Source organism: Rhinatrema bivittatum, chromosome 1 (assembly GCF_901001135.1).
Source record: "Rhinatrema bivittatum chromosome 1, aRhiBiv1.1, whole genome shotgun sequence".
NCBI classification, from domain to species: domain Eukaryota; kingdom Metazoa; phylum Chordata; class Amphibia; order Gymnophiona; family Rhinatrematidae; genus Rhinatrema; species Rhinatrema bivittatum.
This window is the reverse complement of record NC_042615.1, coordinates 753,570,712-753,596,232: the sequence shown is the minus strand read 5'-3', so window position 1 is coordinate 753,596,232 and position 25,521 is coordinate 753,570,712. Positions and strand designations below refer to the sequence as shown.

General features: G+C 46.5%; 1 protein-coding gene across 5 annotated transcripts in view; it reads right to left on the bottom strand.

Moving 5' to 3' along the window:
- NADK2 (NAD kinase 2, mitochondrial) overlaps positions 1-25,521 on the bottom strand; it is a 159,704-nt gene that overhangs the window by 61,912 nt on the left and 72,271 nt on the right. For 3 of the 5 annotated variants that reach the window (XM_029578813.1, XM_029578787.1, XM_029578805.1), the window contains exon 5: positions 1,979-2,062. In XM_029578813.1, coding sequence (XP_029434673.1) covers positions 1,979-2,062 — 84 coding nt within the window. Of the gene's footprint in view, positions 1-1,978; positions 2,063-2,172; positions 2,188-25,521 lie in introns of all 5 variants that reach the window. The other 2 variants (XM_029578776.1, XM_029578796.1) reach the window with 1 other exon arrangement.

Here is a 25,521-nt window from a genome sequence, read left to right as displayed (position 1 = left end):
GAAACTAAAAGAGGAACTGTTTATTCACTTTCCCCATCAATACACATTTTTGAATTTTTTTTGTCCCTGATGCAGAACATATGCATAGTACTGACAAACATTAATACTTTAATGCAGTATGGCACAATGTTGTCTGACAACACATAAAAATTATAAAGATTGAGTGAATAAAAGAAATTATTAAAATATTCAAAACTCGATCAATAAACCCCAATCTAGGAGAGTGATATCAAAGCATAAAATTTCTAAAGTTTTAAATCTGTCTCCTGCTGACAATGGGCTTCATACAGTCTCAGACAGAAGCACAAAATATCAAATCATTTATCAAACTCTTTTACTATATAAAATCATTAAATATATTAGAAAATTCAGAGAAATCAATACCAAAAAATGAAAACTTAAATCTCCTGTGCTATATCATTTGGAGACAAGTTTGGAAGAATACTTGCGTTATAACAACCCTACATGGACCATGTTTTGGCACAGTTGTTACCTGCCATGTTTCAACCCAAACCGGGTGCATCATGTAGTATATTTGTGTGTGACTCCTGATGAAAGCAATAACTGTGCCGAAACATGGCCCATGTTGGGCTATTGTAACGCGAGTATTCTTCCAAGCTTGAGAGTGGAATTGATACAGCACAGGAGATACGTTTTTCATTTTTTGGTATTCTTGATTTGTGTGAATTTTGTAATAAAATATATTTTATATACTGAAAGGTATATAGCAAAGGAGTTTAGTAAATGATTTGATACTTTATGCTTCTAAGACTGTCTGAAGTCCACTGCAGGCAGGAGACAGATTTAAAACTTTAGCACTTTTATGCTTTGATACCACTCTCCTAGATTGGGGTTGATTGATTGAGTTTTGAATACATTTTAAGAATTTCATTTTCTTGTTTACCTCATTCTTTGTGTTTTTAAATTGAGAGGCATTTGCTCTTTTAATTTAATATAGAGGTAACTGACAACACATTGCATTAACTAGAAATCATTTTTCAGATTCTTCTAGTTGCAGTAAATTGTTGTGCCATATGACATGACTGTGTCCGATTTGCAGTTTTAACAGAAATTGCTATCATACAGTTACATTTCATTACTGCAACATACAATATAAATATTATCACTTGTTGTGAGACTTGAGGTGTTCCATCCTAGACTGAAGTTATGCAGCATAAAGAAATGCACTGCCCCCCATTTCTAATACAAAAGCCTGTATGTAAATCCTTAAAATAGGTTAACACTGTTTAAACAAAGTGACAGCAGCTGAAATTCCAACATTGGGACCTGTAATCAGGATGTATGTGCAGAAAACATGCTTTGCACGCAAAAAGCACATTTTCTGTGCATAAATGCTTTTTGCGCTGAAAATTGTGGGTATGTAAATCATATTTTATGCACACAAATCATGTTTTGTGTGCATAAAAGTCTTAAGCGCACAAAACATGAGTTGTATGTGCATAAATCACAGTTGACAGAAATGCTCCCCGACCTTTAAAATGTTCACTCAGCCTGTGCAGAGTGTACATTTTCCAGTCAGTGCACTTTTTTTTTTTTTTTTTTAGACTCGCAATGTTATTAGTATACCAATAGCTTACTGCATCAGGAACTTAAAACATTTTTTTTAAACCTGTGCGTTAAACTGCGTGCTGGGTTTCAGCACACTGTTTTAATCCACGTTACTGCAGCAGGCTCCAAGTTAGCCAGATAAGTTAGACCTGCTATTGAGCAGGTCTACAATTAGCTGGATAAACGTATCCGGCTAACTCAGTTATCCGGGTATATTCAGCAGCACAGTCACGCCACTGAATATCCTGGACAAGTTAGCTAGTTAAGTTTATCTGGCTAATTTGCTTAGCCAGATAGTGACTGAATATTGACCTCTGTATTCAAATCACTTCTTTGTTCTGGTTCGATGATGGCATTTCACCTGCAGAACACATTAAAAAGGATGCTTTAAATGACAACAAAATCCTACCTGAACTCACCACGATAGAGTTTCTGCAGTGCTTCAGGAAAAGCATATGTGTATCGCACAGGCAGACAGAGATGGCCTTCAGACCTTTTTTGTGGGTGGGAAAAGGAAACTATTATCAGTCTTCAAAGCACAGTGCGCATGAACACAGGAAGAAGCAATGAAGAGCAAAACTTGTCACCAGAAGTTACTCAGACCTCATAAGGCAATTTCTGGAATTAAAAAAGAAAAGTTACTGAGCAGCAAGCGAGTGGCATGAGACTTTTACAATGCTATGTTCCACGTCATGTATATCCATGACAGAGTTTAAACCAAACCAAAAAGTATCGAGGCAAGCATAGCCCACATGTTATCAGTCTACCCTACTTGTGTTGTCTAGAAGCTAACCATAGAGGTGATTTGTTTACTTTAGATTTAGCTTGCACCTTTTCATTGATTGCTCAGAGCGAGTTACTGTACCTGAATTTATTAGTGCTATATCCCTGCTCATCAATTTTAATCCTACTCTTCCTGCATTAGATTCAGTTCTCCAAGGAAACTGCCTCCTGGGGAACCTGGTTTTCCTTAATGATACTAATAAATAAATACTTAATGAGCGAGCCACCAGAAAGGGTCACCAAGCCCCTGCTCATCCACCTCAAAACAGGGAGGATAGCTCCACCAAGACCTCAAAACTCCCTGGGAGGATCAGCAATCTTCTATTCTTCCTTTATTTTATTTCTCTCTCCAGACTGCAGTTTTGACATCATCTACCATCTGCTGGAGATGGAGAAATACTGAGGGGCTGCAGGAGGCACATTAGGTTATGTACAGTATCAGTGAAATTTCTCTGTCTCCATCTGCTGGCAGGGATGCAAAACCCAGGATCTGGACTGATCTGGGTATAAACAGGAAAAGTGAGGTTTTACTTGCATTTAAAACATGCTTATGCAAAGGAAAAATACAACACTATGAATGGATACCACATAGATAGATAAAACAAAAACACAGGCTTATAACACTTAATATCATGTCAATGAAATGTGATCTATTTGTGCTGTATACACCATTGTTTTGATGCTGAACAGTTTTAATCATTCTGCTCACAATGTATACACCACAGTCTGTTCTCACTTCCCTCACACCCCTTTGACAGCACAAGGAGTCTGGGCAGAGGATAGAAGAGAGGAGATAGTCTGGGCAGAGGACAGAAAGGAGACCCACTTGTGGCCCTTTAGTGTATTCTTTTTAGTATGAGTCATTCATAAAAACGTTCAGCAGGGCCGGAAACTAAATGCCACCAGACCAGAAATTCATATATGCAATAATCCGCACTGTAGCATACAGTACCAAACACTAAAACCAGAAGTTAATCCATGACAATTTTAAATACATAATATTTATTTAAAAACATTTCTATACCGTCTTTCAAAAGCGAATAGCTGACCAAAACGGTTTACAATAAAATATAAAAAATAAAGAGTTTTTTAAAAAATATAAATAAAATAATAAAATAGTATCAACTAAATTAAGTAAATAAAAATAAAATAAACTGAAAACAATAAAAGCTATAAAGCAAAAATAGTAGAAGTAGGAAATTCATTAAACCCTAAATCTAGTAATTAAATAGACAATAGCAGGAAAAAGAAGGGACTATCCCTTACTGTCAATGTCTGGTCTGCTAACTCATAGCACTTAGGACCTGTGGGCACTATTGCTCATGAAGTGCAACCAAGAACAGCAGATTCAACAAAGTTGCATAATACTTTCTGTCCTCAAACCTTCTGTAGAGTACCGGTAGTCATCCTACCGTGTAATGCATATCACAAAAGTGTTCTTTAATACCATTAATTCATTTAATATACTAATAGGTCCTGTACAGGCAAGCAAGGGCACCCACACCATCTCCGGAAAGTCTGTCCTGACTGCTCTGAGCTAATAGAACTGGAATTGACAATATTGATAGAAAGGAGAGACTTGACAAAAAACGAACATATTTAGTACGCTACAATAAGATATCAGAAAGTTGCATCTTCCATAAAATGACAAAATGAGATGAATTAGCACAATTTTGAAACTTGGGGGTAGAAGCGCCAGTTGTCAAGGCTTCACCCTGGATATCAAACTTGTGCCAATTCATCTCCTTTTTGTGCCCATTACCAATATGTTCGATAAATGTGCACACATTTTTCTCTATAAAAACGAGAAGCTCACACATTGGAAGTCATATAAAGCTAGAGGAAGGTTAAAAAAAAGAATGTGAGTCTTGTTCACTGAAAGGTTGGTGATCACCGGGGAACACTTCCAGGAAAAGTGCTAGAAGTCAAAACAGTAATGAAATTCATACAGATTTGGGAAAGCAAAAAGGGACCAGAGACCTAGTAAAATTGGCAGCACAGACAGCAGGTATAAAATAGACATATCGGACAGACCAATTCATTTATTTATTTTATTTAGATTTTTATATTCTGCTTTTCACACTTTTTTCAGCATTTCAAAGCGGATTACTTTCAGGTACTGTAAGGGAGAGGGTGATCATGGGCATTTAAGCGAGGATTCAAATGGAGCCCTATTACAATCTAACAGGCCGATACAGTACAGTGCGCTCCGCTGTCAGTGTCTCTTCTTCCCTCCTCCTGGAGCAAGGCTGCTTTTCGCGCCCTGCTCCGGGAGGAGGGGAGAGAGATGACAGCGGCGAAGCAACTTACTTTTGCATCCGATCGGACCCGACTTCCTGGTATCTGTCATTTCAAATGACATTTGAAATGACAGATAGCAAATGTTGCTTACCTGATGTAACAGGTGTTCTCACAGGACAGCAGGATGTTAGTCCTCACAAATGGGTGACATCGAGGATGGAGCCCACCACGGAAAACTTCTGTCAAAGTTTAAACAGAACTTTGACTGGCCCCTACTGGGCATGCCCAGCAAGGCACTGACCCTGCAGCCAGCAGGGGTCTCCCTTCAGTCTGATTTTCAAAGCTACAGGCAGTGCCTAGAAAGTAAAAACAAAACGAACCCAACACCGCGGGGTGGCGGGCGGGTTTCGTGAGGACTAACATCCTGCTGTCCTGTGAGAACACCTGTTACATCAGGTAAGCAACATTTGCTTTCTCACAGGACAAGCAGGATGGTTGTCCTCACAAATGGGTGAGTACCGAGCTGAGGATGTCCTGACTTGCACCAAATGCACCCAACGACGTGCAACAGGCAGTACAAGTGGGGTGGAATTTGGGAAAGGGCATCCGCACCCTACCGGGAAGGTGGAAGGGTGTTGGTACATCAGGTTGGAAAAAGGTTACGCAAGACAGATTGGCCGAAGATGGAGTCCTGTCTTCCAGCTTTGTCCAAACAATAGTGGGCTGCAAAGGTATGGAGAGAACTCCAGGTTGCAGCCCTGCAGATGTCAGGAAGCGGCACCGATCGAAGGTGTGCCACTGACGTAGCCATGGCCCTCACAGAGTGTGCTTTGACACGGTCTTGGAAAGGAATGCCAGCCTGCTCATAGCAGAAAGAAATGCAGTCCGCCAACCAGGAGGAAAGAGCCTGCTTACCCACAGGTTGTCCTAACTTGTTAGGATGGAAAGAGACGAATAATTGAGTGCTCTTCCTGTGAGAAACTGTACGGTCTAGGTAAAAGGCTAGAGCTCGTTTACAGTCTAGGGTATGCAGGGTCTGTTCTCCAGAGTTGGAGTGGGGCCTGGGAAAAAAGATAGGTAGTATGATGGATTGATTGATATGAAACTCAGAAACTACCTTAGGTAAAAATTTAGGGTGAGTGCGGAGTACCGCCCGGTCCTGCAGGAGTTTAGTGTAAGGCGGATAGGTAACTAGGGCCTGTAATTCACTAACCCTGCGAGCTGAAGTGATAGCCAAAAGGAATAACACTTTCCATGTGAGATACTTTAACTCACAGGAGTGCAGAGGTTCGAAAGGAGGTTTCATTAGACGACCAAGAACCAGATTAAGGTCCCAGGATGGGGCCGGAGGCCGTAAGGGTGGCTTCAGATGGAGCAAGCCTTTAAGAAAACGTGTTACTAGGGGTTGTACTGAAATAGGGACACCCTGTACACCTTTATGGAAGGCGGCTACCGCACTGACATGCATCCTAATGGAAGAGGTTTTAAGACCTGATTCAGAGAGATGCCATAAATAGTCCAAGAATTTGGAAATTGGACAGGAAAGGGGATCAAGGGACTGAGAAGTGCACCATGATGTGTACCTTTTCCATTTGTATGAGTAAGACTTTCTTGTGGAAGGCTTTCGTGAAGCTATCAGGACTCGAGAAACGGAATCTGAAAGGTTGAAAGGCTGAAGGACTAACCTTTCAACATCCATGCCGTCAGGGACAAGGCTTGGAGGTTGGGATGGAGGAGGCATCCGTCGTTTTGAGTGAGCAGATGCGGGTCCTTTCCCAGAGGAATGTGCCTGCGGATGGAGAGATCCTGGAGTATTGGAAACCATACTTGGCGTGGCCAGTAAGGTGCTATCAGGATCATGGTTCCTCCGTCCTGGCGTAGCTTCACGAGAGTCTTTGACACAAGAGGAAGTGGAGGGAATGCATAGAGCAGACCGGTTGTCCACTTGAGGGAGAATGCATCCCTCGGCCGAGAGTTCTGGCTCCGAATGAGAGAGCAGTAATCGTCCACTTTGTGGTTCTGAGGGGACGCAAAGAGGTCTATGCGGGGAGAACCCCACTTGTGAAACAGAGAGGTCGCTACCAGAGGATCGAGTGACCACTCGTGCGGTCGGAAGACACGGCTCAGCCGGTCTGCCAATACATTGTCTACTCCCGGCAGGTAAGTGGCCCTGAGGTACATAGAGTGGGAGAGGGCTTCCGCCCAGATCTGCGCAGCTTCCTGACACAGAAGGAAGGAGCCTGTGCCTCCCTGCTTGTTTATGTACCACATGGCCACTTGGTTGTCCGTCTGGATTAAGATTATCTGATGAAAGAGATGATCTTTGAAAGTGCGGAGCGCATAGCGGATTGCTCGAAGTTCCAGGAAATTGATCTGGTGTTCGGCTTCCTCGTTGGACCATAACCCTTGGGTTTGAAAATTGTCCACATGGGCCCCCCAACCGATGTGGGAAGCGTCGGTGGTTAGGATAACTTGCGGATCCGGTGGAAGAAAGGGTAAGCCCTGAAGGAGGTTGACCTGAGTCGTCCACCAAGTTAAGGATAGGCGCAGCGCTTGTGTGACTGTGATTATGGAGGACAGAGGCTGAAAAGCTTGAATCCATTGTTGTCGTAGAGTCCATTGTGTTACCCTCATGGCTAGTCTGGTCATGGGAGTGACTTGAACCGAGGATGCCATGTGTCCTAGGAGAACTAGGAATTGGCGAGCTGTGGCAGTGTCTTGAGACTGGAGCTGGTGAGCTAGGGACATGAGAGTTTGGACCCGTTGTAGCGGAAGGTAGGCCTTTGCCTGTAAGGTGTCCAAGTCTGCCCCAATGAAAGATAAGGTTTGAGATGGGACGAAGCAAGATTTCTCGTAATTGACAAGAAACCCTAAGGAAAGGAGTGTGTTGATTGTCAATTGTAGGGAGGACCGGGCAATCTGAGGGGTGGAGGCCCTGATCAGCCAGTCGTCCAGATAGGGGTATACGTGGACACCTTCCTTCCTGAGGAATGCTGCTACAACTACGAGGCATTTGGTGAAGACCCGTGGAGCAGATGCCAGACCGAAAGGCAGTACTCGGTATTGATAATGGTCGCGGCCTACGAGAAACCGCAGATATTTGCGATGGGATTGTGTTATCGCAATATGGGTATAAGCTTCCTTGAGGTCGAGGGAGCATAGCCAATCCCCTTTCTGCAGCAGAGGGAGCAACGTGCCCAGGGTTACCATCTTGAATTTTTCTTTTTGAAGGTACTTGTTGAGGGCTCGAAGGTCTAAAATTGGACGTAGCCCTCCTGATTTCTTTGGAATTAGGAAGTATCTGGAATAGAATCCCTTGCCTCGTTGAGAGGGAGGAACGAGTTCTATAGCATTTGATTGCAGAAGAAGAGATACTTCCTGTTGTAATTGAGCCAAATGGCTGGATAGACTCCACGCTTGAAGCGGCGGGGAGTCTGCCGGAAGAGTTATGAAATTGAGGTGGTAACCCTGTGCGATAATCGCCAGTACCCACTGGTCTGAGGTAATCCGTATCCAATGCTGTAGAAAGTGGCACAGACGACCCCCTACAGGGATGTGGGGGAGTGGGATATGGCATGTGCTCCGAGTCGGGAAGTCAAAGGCCTGCCGCAGGCCCGGGGGGTGGGGCTACAGCAGGTCTTTGTTTCCGAGGTTGGCGTGGCTGAGGTCTGGTGGAGGATCGAGCCGGACGAGGCCTAGTCGACGGAGGGTAATAACGACGTGGCCGAAAGAATGACTTTTTGGAGTCCTTCTTAGGTGGTGGTTTGGAGGATACCTCAGATGGAACAGACGAAAGTTGTTTCAACGTCTCGTGGTGATCCTTCAATTCCGCCACAATTTGTTGAATCTGTTCTCCGAACAGATTATCCCCTAAGCAGGGTAAATCGGCTAGACGATCCTGAACCTCTGGGCGAAGGTTGGATGATTTTAACCAAGCCCAACGTCTGGCTGAGATGGCAGTAGCTGAGACTTTCGTGGAAGCATCGAAGATATCGTAGGCCGTTCGGATCTCGTGCTTCCCAGCTTCAAATCCTTTGTGAAGGAGGGCTTGAAGCTGTGGCTGGTATTGGTCCGGTAAGGTGTCAGCGTAGTCCTGCATTTGTTTAAGGATAGCTCTGTTGTACTGAGTCATATAAAGTTGGTATGAAGCTATACGAGATATCAACATAGCCCCATGATACACTTTCCTTCCCACACTATCAAGAAATTGGTTGTCCTTGATAGGGGGAGTGGAAGAGTGTGGCTTTAAACGCTTGGCTTTCTTTTGCGCAGACTCAACTACAACAGAGCGATGATCCAGTTGAGACTTCTGAAATCCTGGTGCTGACTGAACGAGGTAGGTTGAGTCAGCTTTTTTATTGACTGGTGACACAGATGAAGGTGATTCCCAGTTTTTCTTTAAAAGATCCAGAAATACTTGGTGAATGGGGATGGAAGCGATGATCTTGGGGGCATCCAGAAATTGGAGCAGCTCCATCATTTGGTGCCTGTCATCGGTCTCAGATTGCAGCTGAAAAGGCACAACTTCTGACATCTCCTTTACAAAATTTATAAAGGAGAGATCTTCAGGAGGAGATCGTTTTCTACTCTCTGTAGGAGATGGTGGGGATGGTAAATCTGTATCTGAAGATGAATCATCACCCCAGGTATCATAAGGATCATGTAAGGTTTGCTGTCCTGAAGGACCTGGTAGAGGATCCAAAGGCATCGATGGAACCGGTGCTGCAAGCGGAACAGTGAACGGCATCGAGGGCTTCGGGGCCACCGATGGAATCGGTGCCGATCTTGGAATCGATGGAGCCGAAGGATAAATCGGTGGAAAGGTATGTGAAGGCACCGATGGAACGACACCGGACGGAGGAATCCGGAACGGTGTTTCTCCTGTCGATGAATGTCCTTCCGGAGATGATGGTGTAGTCGGTGCTAATGAAATCACCGATGGAAGGGCGCGCATAAGTGCCTCCATACGATTTAGTATCGGTGCCAACGCTTCCACTATAGGCTCGGTGGTCGGTTCCATCCTCGGTGGCAGAGTCGGTGCTGAGGTCGGTGCCTGAGGCGGTGCCGGAATCGGTGCCGGAGGCGGTGCCGGTGGAGGCTGGAATCTTCGCATCGCATTCTCGATGGCCTCCTGGACCAGCCGGTCCAGTTCTGCCCGGAGACCAGGGGTAAGCATACCCGGCTCGACGGGAGAGGGAGGCTGAGGCAGGGCCGGAGGGACCACCGTAACCGGTGGGATCACGGCCCCCGCACCCCGGGAGGGTGAGGGTTTCCTCGGTGCCTGCGAACGAGACGTGGACGGTGCCAGGTCCGACCGAGGCTTTTTCTTCGGTGGCTCGGCCTGTTCAGAGGTCGATGGTTGCGGATCCTCGACGGGCCGAGACTTGTGCCGTCGATGGCGATGCTTATCCTTCCGATCTCCTCGGTCATCCGGGGAGGGGACAGGAGTCGACGGCCGAGAAGTCATCGATGGTGGACGGTCACCGGCGGGTTGGCGATGGTGGTGCAACTTCGACGGTGCCGGTTCCGATGACGTCGATGCTATCGATGGCGTTGGGGTGGGTGCATGGAAGAGGAGCCCCATCTTCTCCATCCTGGCCTTGCGACCCTTAGGTGTCATTAAGGCACATTTGGTGCAAGTCAGGACATCATGCTCACTACCCAAACATAAAACACAAACCCTATGGGGGTCAGTGATGGACATAGTCCGGGTACAATCCGGACATCGACGGAACCCCGTCGCCATGGCTTAAGGCCAAATTTAGGCGCGGGCTCAGTAAGTTCCCACAGGCCTCAAGGGCCAAAATCGACGGCCGCCGATTAAAAAAGGGAAAAAACTTACCGGTTTCCGCGAAAGTGACAAAAATTTGTCGAAGGGAGACCCCTGAGGGGCAAATTTTCTTCGGATAGAAAAATACCGAATTCCTGTCAGGAACGTGGTTAGAGAGCTCCTTTCACCGCGTGGCAACTGCTGCGCGGAAAAAAGAAGACTGAAGGGAGACCCCTGCTGGCTGCAGGGTCAGTGCCTTGCTGGGCATGCCCAGTAGGGGCCAGTCAAAGTTCTGTTTAAACTTTGACAGAAGTTTTCCGTGGTGGGCTCCATCCTCGATGTCACCCATTTGTGAGGACAACCATCCTGCTTGTCCTGTGAGAAACCAGCGTGGCGTGAAGCCTTAGGCCCGCGTACCCAGGATACTGTATAGGCGCTCTATCCAGTAAAATGGGTTGCGCGGGCCTAAGGCTTCACGGACGCGGTTTACATTTACATAAAATTAGTGTTCAGGATCGAGCGGTAGGTGAGCTGCACTGTGCGTGCGGCAACCGCAGGTGCCCTGGGCACTAACGCAGCTCTTCCTACCGCTCGGTACTGGATAGACCTGACTGTGTTTTTATGTGAGGTTCTTAATCTTTTGTTTTTATTTAATTATATGTAATTGGTCTGTTTTTTAGTTATTTTAATTATTTTATGATTTCTTATGTATTTATGATTTATTCTATTTATATATGTTTACTTGTAGCCCCTGAGGCAGCCACTGGAATGTGGCGAAACTTGGCCTGAGTCGGGCATTTTTAATGAACACGTCTCCACCCAATAAAGATTTCCTTGGGCATTTATTTCTTTGTTGTAACCTAAGTCAGTGCAGCCCTGGGTGAAATGCACAAGGGTTTTTCTCACGAGCTAAGAAACTCATTGACTATTTAAAACATAGACACTAATTACAAATAAAAAAGGCACAGGTGTGGATACTGTTTATTGCCTCAACATGTGTGTGTCAACTTGAGCATATGTTATCAGCCCAAACATTTAAAAAGGTATGTAAACTTTTGAACAGGACCATTTTATTTTCTTTATTGCTATGGTCTGTTTAATGATTGTGCTATTCTGTGATACATTAAAAATAAGACATGTTTTGTCTGATCACTCATGTTTGCTTAAAATGCTACACATCTTACAAATTCTGCAGGGGTATGTAAACTTATAAGCACAACTGTCACAAAAAAGAGAGAAGTTGAACTCTTATTCAAATGGAGGCCCATAAGCACATTCAATGCATTATTAAAACTCCAAAGTGGCAATGGTTTTCATATTTTAAGTCCTTGCAGATGATTCTTTAATGATTCTCAACAAGTGACACAAAAGCAAATACCAATTGAATCTCTGACACAAACCCCAGTGCATTAAAGATTCAGATCTAAGTCCAGGTCCTGAGCAAAAACAAAATAAAAACCAAAACCTGACAGACTCTGAGGCTCTGAAATGCCTCGAAACACAGAAAACAGCAGCAGACATAATACAGAAGAGGATGACAGAGAAAGTCCAGCTGGCCAATCCAGATTGCCCAGTTAATCCTGTCCACACTGCCGGCCATACAAAACCTCTCTCTAGGATAGTTTGTCTTCATTTGTACTCCATCTTTGGTAGATTAAAATACAAGCTCTGCCACTTAGCTTACACCCAGCATGCCACCCTTCCCATCTCTATTAAAAAAAAAAAAAAAAAAAAAAGCTGTGAAATATTTTAAACAGCTACCCATGCCAGTGCAGCTGTTGCCCAATCATCTGATCTCCTAGGTCCCCCTCAACAGCCTGCTAGAAAGACCTGGCTATGTGAGCACTGAAGAAGTGATTTGTGAGACTGCTGGTCAGCAAAGATTAAGAAGAAAAATCAAATTTTGAGGAGAGGCAATCATGTGTCCATGTTGATGCACAGATGAAGAGAAAAAAAAAAAAAGGCTGACGAGAATTCTAGAATGGCCGTTCATGCGGGAAGCCCCACCCATGCCCAGTAGGCCAAAAAACTATTGACTTTGAGGGACAGCTCTGCCTTGTGTGCCGTAGAAGACATCATCCAATGAGCATGGCTAATTTAGCCTATTTAGTGATGTAAAAAAAAAATTTGAGATTTTTTTTTTTTTTTTTAAGAAAACAAGCCACAAACTTTAATCATCACTGATTAGACAAACTATTTGGGAGTGTCGCTCTTCTCAATCTGGTAAGATCACAATCTTCTTGTGCTTGCTCCTTCCTCCTCTCCTTTACTTTTTTCTAAATGACTGGTTTACACTGTCCTTTTTCTGAAAACATGACACCTTTTTTCTGGTTTCAGCTTCTACAGAGCTTATAGATATTTTATTTATTTAAAGGTTTTTTTTATATAACCGCAAAATAGTCAGGGGATGACTTTCTGAGCGGTTTACAATGATAAAAACATACATAATTAAAAATACTAGTCATTCATTCTTATTTGTACAGCAGAAGTAAACAGTGACATAGAATTTTAAATCTTCATTCTCTGTGCATGATAATCAATTTACTGAAGCTTATAATACCAGTTAACAGATCTGTTTTCAATTGTTTTTTGAATTCCTTTATATTTTGAGTTAATTTAATTTCTTCCGGAATAGAGTTCCAAAGTCGGGGACCTGCAACTGAAAACGCTCGTTCATGTGTCATATCAAGTCTTGCCATCTTTAGTATTGGAACCTCAAGAATACATTTATCCATTGATCTTAATTGTCTAGTTGGTTTGTAAATCCTGAGAAGAGAACAAAGCCATTCAGAATTGTGATTGCATAGTAGATTGTGTATTATTGTCAAGATTTAATAGGAAATTTGATAATGGATGGGAAGCCAATGAAGTTGTTGTACTGTTGGAGTTATATGGTCTTTACGTGATAAATTATATAGAGTACGTGCTGCAGAATTTTGAATAAATTGTAGTGGACGTATTGTAATATTGGGAAGACATAAATATAAGGCATTACAGTAGTCTAAACTAGTCAGTCTAAGCTACAGTAGTCTAAGTTAGTCAGCCTGAACTACTGATCGAAAATAGATTGGAAAAAGTAGTGGTTTTAATTTTTTTTTTTTTTTTTTTAACATATGGAGTTTGAAAAATGAGTTTTTCCACTAATGTTGATATATTGGATGTCATAGATAGTTTGGAATCTGATAACACCTACATTTTTTGCATAGGCTTTTAATTTCGATTGTGTGGTCATTGAATACGAAGTTTTTCGGAGGTTGAAAAATTGATTTTTATTGATGTTGGGTAGAGATGCAATAATGAGAAAGTTTGCTTCCAAGAATTAATATATGGGACTAAGAATTGAATGAAAGGAAGATTTAAACCAGATAGAAGATGGCATACAGCTGTAGACTTCACCAAACTTGTGTTTCCTAGCAACTCTTCCTCCTTTCAGCCAGGGGTATTTCATTCTTTACAAGAAATTTACAGTCAAGTTTTTCCCTTACAAAGTTTTTTTTTATATTTTCTCATATTTTTTTAAGTTGACCTTTAGGTTCAATCTCCAGATCCATGAAATGGTCAAAATGAATTTCTTAATATTCAACTCAAGATTTCTAACATATGTTCTGGCAAAGGCTACACATCTTACCTGGTTCCTGTTTTGGCTAAGTTTAACAGTCTATGGAATTCCAAATGTTGGATCGCATTAAAAAGTTTAGATTTCTTTTAAAAAGTTTTTTGTTTTTTTTACACTAAATCAAGCATTTTATTAAGGACTTCAGCATTGACTCTTAAACAATGTGGCAGCTTAAATTTTATTTTGTCTTTTGTTTTTATATGTTCTTTTTATGAATGTTTTATTTTCTGCTTGTTCATCACTTATGCCTTATGTTAAGTAATTAATACATTTTAATAAATGATAAATAACTTTATTCTGTATTTTTCCCCAATATATTTTGCTTGAACACTCCTGTTTAATCCCTCCCACCCCTAGAGTTTTTCCTTCTTAAATATTTCTTCCAAGGATTTAGGATAACTGAAGTGCCAATCCCTCAACATGTTTATTAGTCACAATTAGCAAAGTGTCCTTTATTCAGTACAATTGTGGAGCTTATGCCCCAAGGTCTATCATTTGGAGAATTAAAGATGATCTAATTTGCCTTCAGCTGTCTACCATGAATAAGGAGCTAATGCATCTGAAAGACTATACAGAGTTCAAATAACCTCCCCTTCCTTGCAGTATCCAGAATCTCTCTCCTAACTGAGGATTCAGAAACCCAGGTTTACAATGGGCTCTGGTAGCACTAAAAATTGCTTTTGTGGGATTGCTAGTCAGCGAAGATTGAGAAAAATTTTTTTTTTAAAGAGAGACAATTGATGCACCAGTGTTGATGCGTGGATGAAAAAAAAAAAAAAAGACTAAGGAGAATTCTAGAAAAGAAAATTAGGTCTTACCTTAGTTAATTTTCGTTCCTGTAGTACCACGGATCAGTCCAGACTCCTGGGTTATGCCCCCCCTCTAGCAGATGGAGACAGAAGTTTACAAACAAAACTCCGCCTTATCTAGGCTGGTGCCACCTACAGTCTGGCAGTCTTACTTAATGTCAAAGCAGATGAAGCCCCAAAATTAACACAAATGAACTATATACAGTAATCAACCAACCAAAACTAGTGGCTCAACTATCCCCCAAGCGGGACCCGAACCAGAGAAAATTGAAGAAACCGATACAAAACGGAAAGATAGGAAACCCCACCGTCTCGCTATCAGACTCACCTTCATCACAGCAGACTCGACGGGTGGGACTCTGGACTGATCCGTGGTACTACAGGAACGAAAATTAACTAAGGTAAGACCTAATTTTCTTTTCCCTGTACGTACCCGGATCAGTCCAGACTCCTGGGATGTACCAGAGCTACTTTAAACAGGGTGGGAACCGGAGAGTCCCGCTCAAAGTACCCCAGACCCGAAACTGCCGTTACCTGATGCATGAACATCCAGGCGATAATGACGAGCAAAGGTATGCAATGACTTCCAGGTCGCCGCTCTACAAATATCCTCTGCGGAAACCTGGCTGCACTCCGCCCAGGAGGCTGCTTGAGAACGCGTAGAATGAGCCTTCAGGCCCACTGGAACAGACTTGCCCTGGAGCAAATACGCGGAACCAATTGCCTCCTTCAACCAACGGGCAATTGTAGTCCTGGAAGCCGCTTGGCCGCGCCGTGGACCGCCCCACAGGACAAAAAAGGTGATCCATCCTACGAAAGGGGTTCGTTACCTCTAGGTAACGTAACAGGGCTCTTTTCACATCCAGCCTCCGCAAGTCTCTATAATTTGGAAGAGACGTATCAGCTTCCGACAACGAAGGCAGATCCACCGTCTGATATAGATGAAAAGTAGATACCACCTTAGGCAAGAAGGAAGGCACAGTACGAAGCGACACTCCCGAATCCGTAATTCTCCAAAAAGGGTTCCCGACCCGACAATGCTTGAAGCTCCGATACCCGTCCTGCGGACGCAACAGCCACTAGAAAGACCACCTTCAGCGTGAGATCCTTCACGGTAGCTCCGCGGGCAGGCTCGAAGGGCACGGAGCATAAAGCCTTGAGAACCAGATTCAAACTCCGGGATGGACACGAAAAACGGAACGGAGGACGCAATTGCTTAGCCCCTCGGAGGAAACGAATGACATCCGGGTGCGAAGACAAGGCCATTCCTTGGACCTGTCCTCGCAGCAAACCAAGGGCCGCCACCTGCACCCTAAGCGAACTGCAAGACAAGCCCTTAGCCAAACCATCTTGTAGAAAACACAACACCTCGGGCACCGAGGCCTGCGCTGGCCGAATATCCTGCGCCAGGCACCACGACTCAAAGATCGACCATACACGCACACCCACCAGAGACGTGGAAGGCTTGCGCGACAGCAACAGAGTCGTGACCACCGCATCCGAGTATCCCCGTTTCTTCAACCTATGCCTCTCAAAAGCCATGCCGCTAGACAAAAACATCCGACCTGGTCGAAACAAACGGGACCCTGATGCAGACTGTCCGGCACATATGGAAACCGAAGAGGAGCTTCCACCCTCAAGTTCTGAGACCCGCGAACCACGCCGACGCGGCCATTCGGGGCGCGACTAGAATTATAGCGACGGATGAAGCTCTATGCGCCTCAGCGTGCGTCCGATAAGGGGCCACGGAGGGAAGACATAAAGGAGTACCCCTGTCGGCCAAGGCAACGCGAGGGCGTCGACCCCTTCCGCCCCCGTTTCCCGGCGGCGGGCAAAGAATCGCGGGGCCTTGGCATTTTTCTTTTTTCTTTTTTTTTTTTTTTTGAACGTCGCCATCAGATCTAGAACCGGTGTTCCCCACCTGGCACAGATGCTCTGAAACAATGGCTATTCGCACAGGAAGCAGTGTGCATGCCCAGTAGTCACAAGACCTGCGACACGGACACCCAGTTCCCCCAACTTTAAAGCATCCTAAGTATCTGTCCCCACTCCTAAAGAGAATTCAGACATCCAGGATTCAGAATCCCAGGAATAACTGAATTACAGTGCTCATAGTCCTGGCAACAAAATCCCAGAAATAAGGCCCTAATGGTGGAGGCAGACTTGAACAATGTTACTGTTCAGATGTAGTTCACCCATTCTCATGCTTGGGATACAGCCATCCCGGGCTATAACTTCTAAAGAAAAGGCAGAGGATAGAAAAGTGGGAGGAGCAGCTCTTATATCCAAGCAACTGAATTGCAAAGGATGTGAGGTAGAGAAAAAGCATTAGGGACTTTCCTAAAAAAAGAAAAGATGGTGCTTCCATTTTTACTGGTGTGATCTACAGGCCACCAACTGAAACAGAACTGGACAGAGAACTCAAAGATCTACAAGGTTGGAAAGAAGGGAGACATGTTGCTTGTTGGAGATTTTAATCTGCCATGGAGCGATACAGAGGCATTATGACATTTTCCGTTCTATTAACCATTCCCTTCCTAATAATTCCTAACATTCTATTTGCTTTTTTGACTGCTGCAGCACACTGAGCCGACGATTTTGAAGTATTATCCACTATGATGCCTAGATCTTTTTCCTGGGTAGTAGCTCCTAATATGGAACCTAACATCATGTAACTACAGCAAGGGTTATTTTTCCCTATATGCAACACCTTGCACTTGTCCACATTAAATTTCATCTGCCATTTGGATGCCCAATCTTCCAGTCTTGCAAGGTCTTCCTGTAATGTATCACAGTCTGCTTGTGATTTAACTACTCTGAATAATTTTGTATCATCCGCAAATTTGATAACCTCACTCGTCGTATTCCTTTCCAGATTTATATATATATTGAAAAGCACCGGTCCAAGTACAAATCCCTGAGGCACTCCACTGTGAAAATTGACCATTTAATCCTACTCTCTGTTTCCTATCTTTTAACCAGTTTGTAATCCACGAAAGGACATCGCCTCCTATCCCATGACTTTTTAGTTTTTGTAGAAGCCTCTCATGAGGGACTTGTCAAACGCCTTCTGAAAATCCAAATATACTACATCTACTGGTTCACCTTTATCCACATGTTTATTAACCCCTTCAAAAAAATGAAGCAGATTTGTTAGGCAAGACTTCCCTTGGGTAAATCCATGTTGACTGTGTCCCATTAAATCATGTCTTTCTATATGCTCTACGATTTTGATCTTGAGAATAGTTTCTACTATTTTTCCCAGCACTGAAGTCAGGCTCACTGGACTAGAGTTACCCGGATCACCCCTGGATCCTTTTTTAAATATTGGGGTTACATTGGCCACCCTCCAGTCTTCAGGTACAATGGATGATTTTAATGATAGTTTACAAATTTTAACTAAAGAGTAGCAGCGCGGTTCACGGCGCTGTGACCATAACCAGGGGAAAAGCAGGGGAGCGGGATTGACAGAATAGAAATAAGGGGAGGTTAGAAGGTTCGAGAAAGAGTAGCAGGATAGCAACAGGGGGAGGAGTTCAGGAGCAACCGTTGGAGTATTCAAACCCAGGTTCCGGATAGGGTAGAAAGGTAGCGAATCAGAGGCAGTTGGGGCAGAAGCGGGACAGACAGCAGAGGGAAAGGAGCTCACCAAGTTTGTCCCACCCGCCCGCGTCTAAAAATGTTCATGGTTACGTTTATTTGTCGCAGTTTCGCGGAACACCCGAGCCTGGTTGGATGTATTGTGAGGAGGAGGAGTTGGAGGGGGCAGAGGGGGAGGACCCTGTGTAGTCTGAGGGGCTGCTACATGGGAAAACCGGAGAACCATGGAGTGTAGGTTCTCGGTGGAGCTTGCTCTCGTGGGGTGGAAGCAGAGCGAGCATAAGGGGGGGGGGGGGAAAGGAGGGGGCGTTGTGGGAAGATATTTTTTGTTTACTTGTTAATGTTAAGAAGGCTCGGGTGGTGGTAATAATAAACTGCGGTCTATTTTAACGTCATTGCGGTGTCTGAGTGGTTATTTGGGAGGGGGGTAAGGTACAGAGCGAGCCTAAGTCTTTTCTCCCTGAGTTATAGATCAGAATGTTGAGATTACTACCTGATAATCTCCTTTTCCTTAGTGTAGACAGATGGACTCAGAACAAATGGGATAGTATCCGCGTGCTAGCAGTTTGAGACGGATCTGACGTCAGCACGGGGGTGTATATATCCCCACAGGAAGCATAGCTATTCAGTAATCTTCCTTGCAAAAGCTGTTATAGGTGTGTGTACTGATGCTCAGTGAAAAAGTGAAACAGGATTCCCCTGACCGATTGATAGTAGCTGGAGACCGCCAGCATTCCCAACCGGAAGGCGTGGACACCTGGTAGAGTGTATGCTCTTATGGAAACAGATGACATGGCTTGTACGCAGGCAGTGGGGCGGGATGCTGAGTCCATCTGTCTACACTAAGGAAAAGGAGATTATCAGGTAGTAATCTCAACATTTCCTGGCGTGTAGCCAGATGGACTCAGAACAAATGGGATGTACAAAAGCTTTACTCCCAGCCTGGGCGGGAGGCTGCCTGAGGCCCATGTAGTACCGCCCTCGCAAATGCTGAGTCCTCCCTGGCCTGGACATCCAGACGGTAGAACCTGGAGAAGGTATGGAGGGAGGACCACGTCGCCGCTTTACAGATTTCCGCAGGCGATAGCATCCTGGATTCTGCCCAAGATGCTGCTTGTGCTCTGGTAGAATGAGCCTTGACTTGTAGAGGCAGAGACTTCCCAGCCTCTACGTACGCTGCTCTGACAACTTCTTTAATCCAGCGGGCGATGGTGGGCCGCGAGGCCGCTTCACCTTGCTTCTTCCCGCTGTACAGGACGAACAGATGGTCCGTCTTTCGTAGGTCTTGTGTAAGTTCTAAATATCTGGGCAGCAATCTGCCAATGTCGAGATGGCGTAATAAACGCCCTTCTTCAGATTTCTTCAGACCCGCCGTGGTAGGCAAGGATATGGTTTGATTAAGATGAAACTGTGAAACCACCTTAGGTAGAAAGGAGGGAACCGTACGAAGATGGATAGCCTCCGGAGTGATTCTGAGAAAGGGATCACGGCAGGACAATGCTTGTAGTTCTGAGATGCAGCGGGCTGAACATACAGCCAGCAAGAACACCATCTTCAAGGTTAGAGAACGAAGAGACAGGCCCCGAAGGGGTCTGAAGGTGGATCCCACGAGGAAATCCAAAACAAGGTTGAGGTTCCACAAAGGCACAGGCCACTTCAGTGGCGGACGAATATGCTTGACTCCTTGCAGGAAGCGAGAAACATCTGGGTGCTTGGCGATGGTCTTGCCATCCCTCCTGGGACCATAGCAAGCCAGCGCAGCCACCTGAACCTTGATGGAGCTGAGGGAGAGACCCTTCTGAAGTCCATCCTGCAGGAAATCCAACACAATAGGGATTGTGGTTGCATGTGGATTGGTGCCGTGAGCTTCGCACCATGCTTCAAATACTCTCCAGATCCGGATGTATGTGAGGGATGTGGAAAACTTGCGAGCTCGGAGGAGGGTATCAATCACGGGCTCCGAGTAACCCCTCTTCTTTAATCTAGCCCTCTCAAGGGCCATACCGTAAGAGAGAATTGAGCCGGATCCTCGTGAAGAATGGGACCTTGATGGAGAAGGTCCCGGAGAGGAGGCAGGGGAAGAGGCTCCCCTGCCAGTAGTCTTCTCATGTCCGCGTACCAGGGTCTTCTTGGCCAGTCTGGCGCCAATAGAAGAACTAGGCCCCGGTGTCTCTGAATCTTGCGGATGACAGCGCCTAGCAGAGGCCACGGAGGAAAGGAGTACAGTAGAGTCCCTGGAGGCCATGGCTGAACCAGGGCATCGATTCCGTGTGAGAACGGGTTGCGCTTGCGGCTGAAGTATCTGGGTACTTGAGCGTTGGACTTGTCCGCCAGTAAATCCATGTCCGGAATCCCCCAATGATCCACAATCATCTGGAAGGCCGTGGGGGAGAGCTGCCACTCTTCCGGATTTAGGCTCTCTCTGCTGAGGAAGTCTGCTGTGGTAATGTCCTTCCCGGCAATGTGGACGGCGGAGATGTCCTGAAGATTCACCTCTGCCCAAGTCATCAGAGGGACGATCTCCAGAGATACCTGTCGGCTTCTGGTTCCGCCCTGACGGTTGATGTATGCCACCGTGGTGGCGTTGTCGGACATCACTCTGACTGCTCTTTTCTTCAGTCTGTGAGCAAATCGAAGGCATGCCAATCGGACTGCCCGGGCCTCTAGACGGTTGATGTTCCACGCTGACTCTTCTTTGTTCCACCGCCCTTGTGCGGTGAGTTCTTTGCAGTGTGCTCCCCAGCTGTTCAGGCTGGCATCTGTGGTGAGCAAGATCCACGTGGGTGAGGACATCTTCGACCCCCTGTTCATGTGGTTGGACTGCAACCACCACCGCAACTGGGTCCGCACTCTGGCTGGTAGAGGTAGGCGCGTGGAGTAGTTCCGTAGACGGGGGCTCCAGCGAGAGAGCAGGGCGTGTTGTAGAGGTCTCATATGGGCCCTCGCCCAAGGTACCACTTCCAGGGTGGATGCCATGAGACCAAGAACCTGCAGATAATCCCAGGCTGTGGGCTGACTGGCTCCCATCAGATACTGGATACGCTGCTGAAGTTTCAACTTTCTCTTGGTTGTGAGACTGACCGTGTCTGCCCGGGTGTCGAACAGTACTCCCACGTATTCCAGTGACTGGGAGGGCTGAAGGCAGCTCTTGCTGAGGTTGATTACCCAGCCCAAGCTTTCCAGAAGGGCTATCACTCTGTCGGTTGTCCGAAGGCTCTCCTCTCGTGATTTCGCCCTGATCAGCCAGTCGTCTAGGTAGGGATGGACCAGTATTCCTTCCCGCCTGAGTGCCGCCGCTACCACTACTACCACCTTGGTGAATGTCCGTGGCGACGTTGCCAACCCGAAAGGCAGAGCCCGAAACTAGAAGTGGCGGCCGAGAACCTTGAAGTGTAGGTAGCGCTGATGATCCGGATGGATCGGGATATGCAGGTATGCCTCTGACAGGTCTAATGCCGTGAGGAATTCTCCTGGCTGTACTGCGGCCTTGACGGAGCGTAGAGTTTCCATGCGAAACCTCGGTACCCTTAAGTATTGATTGACTGACTTGAGGTCCAGGACAGGCCGAAAGGTACCCCCTTTCTTGGGTACCATGAAATAAATGGAATAATGTCCAGAATTCACTTCCCAGGCAGGTACTGGGATGATGGCTTTCAAGGACAGGAGCCTCGCCAGGGTAGCTTCCAATGCTGCCTTCTTGTGTATGGGACAGGAAGATTCCACAAACTTGTCCGGAGGGAGATGATGAAAGTCCAGATAATATCCCTCCTGGATAACGGCGAGGACCCACTGGTCCGATGTAATCTCAACCCATCTGGGGTAGAAGAGGGTTAACCTGCCCCCTATGGCTCCGTCCCCCAGATGAATCGGCGGATTCTCATTGGGAGGCGCGGCCGGGGCCCGAGCCCGGGCCCGCTCCCCTCTTGCGCTGCTTGGTCCGAAAGGACTGATTCCTGGCCGGAAGACGTGGTGCCTGGTAGCGACCCCTGTAAGGAACGAAATGCTGGGAACTCCTGCCCCTGGAGGGCCTTGGAAAGGCGCGCTGGCCCCTTCTGAACCGATCTTCCGGCAATCTGGGCACTGGAGAGGCACCCCATGCACTGGCCAGTTTATCAAGGTCGCTGCCAAATAGAAAAGAGCCCTTAAAGGGCAATCTGGTGAGGCGTGTCTTAGAAGGCGCATCAGCCGACCATCTCCGGATCCAGAGCTGCCTCCTGGCAGCTACGGAGGATGAAATCCCTTTAGCTGTTGTCCGGACCAGGTCAGATGCCGCATCTGTAAGGAACGAAAGAGCGGATTCCATGTCCGCCGCTGGAGCATTGTTTCTAACCTGTGACAAACAGGCACGCGTCACTACCGTGCAGCAGGTGGCGATCCGCAAAGATAAAGCTGCCACCTCAAAGGCCTGTCTCAGAATGGTGTCCAGTCGCCGGTCATGAGGCTCCCTGAGGGCCGTCCCCCCTTCAACTGGAATGGTAGTGCGCTTGACCACAGCGCTAATCAAGGCGTCCACCTGAGGGCACGCCAGCAGGTCCTGGATAGCCGGTGCCAATGGGTACATGTTCTTCAGGGCCCGACCCCCTTTGAAGGCAGCCGCTGGCGCCGCCCATTCTAAATCGATCAGTTGTTGTGCCGCTTGTAAGATTGGAAAATGGCGGGCTGTAGGATGAAGACCTTCCAGCAGGGGGTTCTGCGCAGAGGGTACCGAAGCGCTGGGACCTGTAATATCCAATTCCGCCAAGCACTGAGACACCAGGTCGGAGAGATCCTCTTTAGGGAAGAACCGCCTCATGGTTCTATATGGCTCAGTCCCTGGGGGAAGGTCCCCCTCGTCCGGGAGTTCGGACTCGTCCTGTGAGACCTCCTGGTCTGACTGATCCGGACTGTCCAGCAGCGGGAAGTCCTGCTCGCGATAAGGGCGTGAGGGTCCAGGAGCCGCCCCCGCAGCAGCAGTTGCAGCAGCCGCCGCAGGCGCAGCCACCGCAGGAACTACAGGGCCTGGACGGGAAGCCGTTTGCATCTGTACGAAGGCATGAATCCCCATAAAGAGATCCACCCAGGAAATGGAAGCAGCCTCTAATCGCCGGGGTACAAGCTCCCCCGGGATTCCTGATTGGTTGAGACTGCCCCCTAACTCCGGGGTAGCCCCTAGGGAACTGTCCACAAATCGTGGCTGAGACCGGTCCTGGCCTGAGGGCCGCACAGCCTCCGCACATTGGGCACATAGAGAGTCTGGCTCATCACTGCGCGTGGCCCTGAGGTGGCATGCAGAGCAGAGGCCAAGGGCTGCAATGCCTGAAGCAGGCGGTGCCGTCGCTGAAGACTCTGCAGTGTTCTGATCCATTGAACAATATGCGCTGAATGCGACAGGCGCTCAATAAAAGGATGCGGTAGCAAGAGGCGCTTAATACAACAGGCGCTCAACAGTAATATGCGGCAGCAATAGGCGCTTAATACAGCAGGCGCACAGCAACAATATGCGGCAGCAATAGGTGCTTAATACAACCGGCGCTCAACGTGTGCACAGCAATAGGCGGCCAAGAAACCAGCTCAATGGTATGCAATAGGCACTCAGCAATATGCAGTTAGCAATATACACTCAATGGCCTTCAATAGGCTTTCAGTAATAAGCGGTTAGTCATATACGCTCAATTGTCATCCAATAGTCGTTCTGTAATAAGCGGTCAGCAATATACGCTCAATGTGCATTCAATAGGCTTTCAGCAATAAGCGGTCAGCAGTATATGCACAATTTACATTCAATAGGCTTTCAGCAATAAGCGGTCAGCAATATATGCTCAATTAGTATTCAATAGGCTGTCAGCAATAAGCGGTCAGCAATATATGCGCAATTAGTATTCAATAGGCTTTCAGCAATAGGCGGTCAGCCATATACGCTCAATATGCATTCAAAAGGCTTTCAGCAATAGGCGGTCAGCAATATACGCTCAAATTGCATTCAATAGGCTCTCAGCAATATGCGGCTAGCGATATACGCTCAGTGGCATTAAATAGGCGCTCAGCAAGTCACCGAAACAAAGCCATATACGCCAAAGGAGGAAGAAATCCGCGCCTATTACGGGCGCAGAGTACCTGAGCAAGGCCCCACAATGGCGTCCTCCACGGCGTGCCACGCCGCCGATCCTCTGCGCTTCGGAGACCCGTAGGAAGAGATGTACTCCTTACCAGCTTCGGCGCTTCCCGGTTGAACACAGGCGGTCTCCGGCTGCGGGGGAAGGGACCACCTCACCACCGCAATTGAGGATATGCACCCGCTACCTCGTCCACGCCGGGACCAAGAGCCTCGTATGCCTCACCCGAACTGCGTCCGGGGGCTGTGTCACTGTCACGCTTCGGCAGGACCGAGGACTTTCACCGCCGGGGGAGCACGGCAATCACCCCGGGAGCTCGCTGGGGGAGGAACCCTTGGGTATCTACCGCAGGAGCGCGGGGCTCTAAGTCGAATAGACAGGAAAAACAAAGTAGAATCTAGAATGAGAAGAAAAAGAGAAAAATTAAAGTAGTCTTGGAAAGCACGCTCAACTAGCGTACAGGCACTCCAAACTGCTTTGGAGACGGAAATTACTGAATAGCTACGCTTCCTGTGGGGATATATACACCCCCGTGCTGACGTCAGATCCATCTCCAACTGCTAGCACGCGGATACTATCCCATTTGTTCTGAGTCCATCTGGCTACACGCCAGGAAAATTTCATTTTTGAGTTCCTTCAGAACCCTAGCATGCATACCATCTGGTCCAGGTGATTTGCTACTCTTTAGTTTGTCAATCTGGCCTACTACATCTTATCCTACTTCATCCTACTACAATCTGGCCTACTACATGTTCCAGGGTCACAGTGATTTCATTCAGGAAGAGTGTGATATTCGATCTAGTGCTCACTAATAGTGATAAAGTCTCTAATGTTCGGGTAGGGGTTCACCTGAGCACCAGTGATCAGACTGTATGGTTCAATTTTGCAAATAGGATACAGAGTAATCATACAAAGACCAGAGTTTTGAATCTCAAAAATATTGACTGTCAAAATGGTGACTTATCTGGAGGAAGGAAGACTGGAGAAAAAGGGCAAGGTCAAACAACAGTGAGCCAAATTAAAAAGGAGCTATTACAAAGG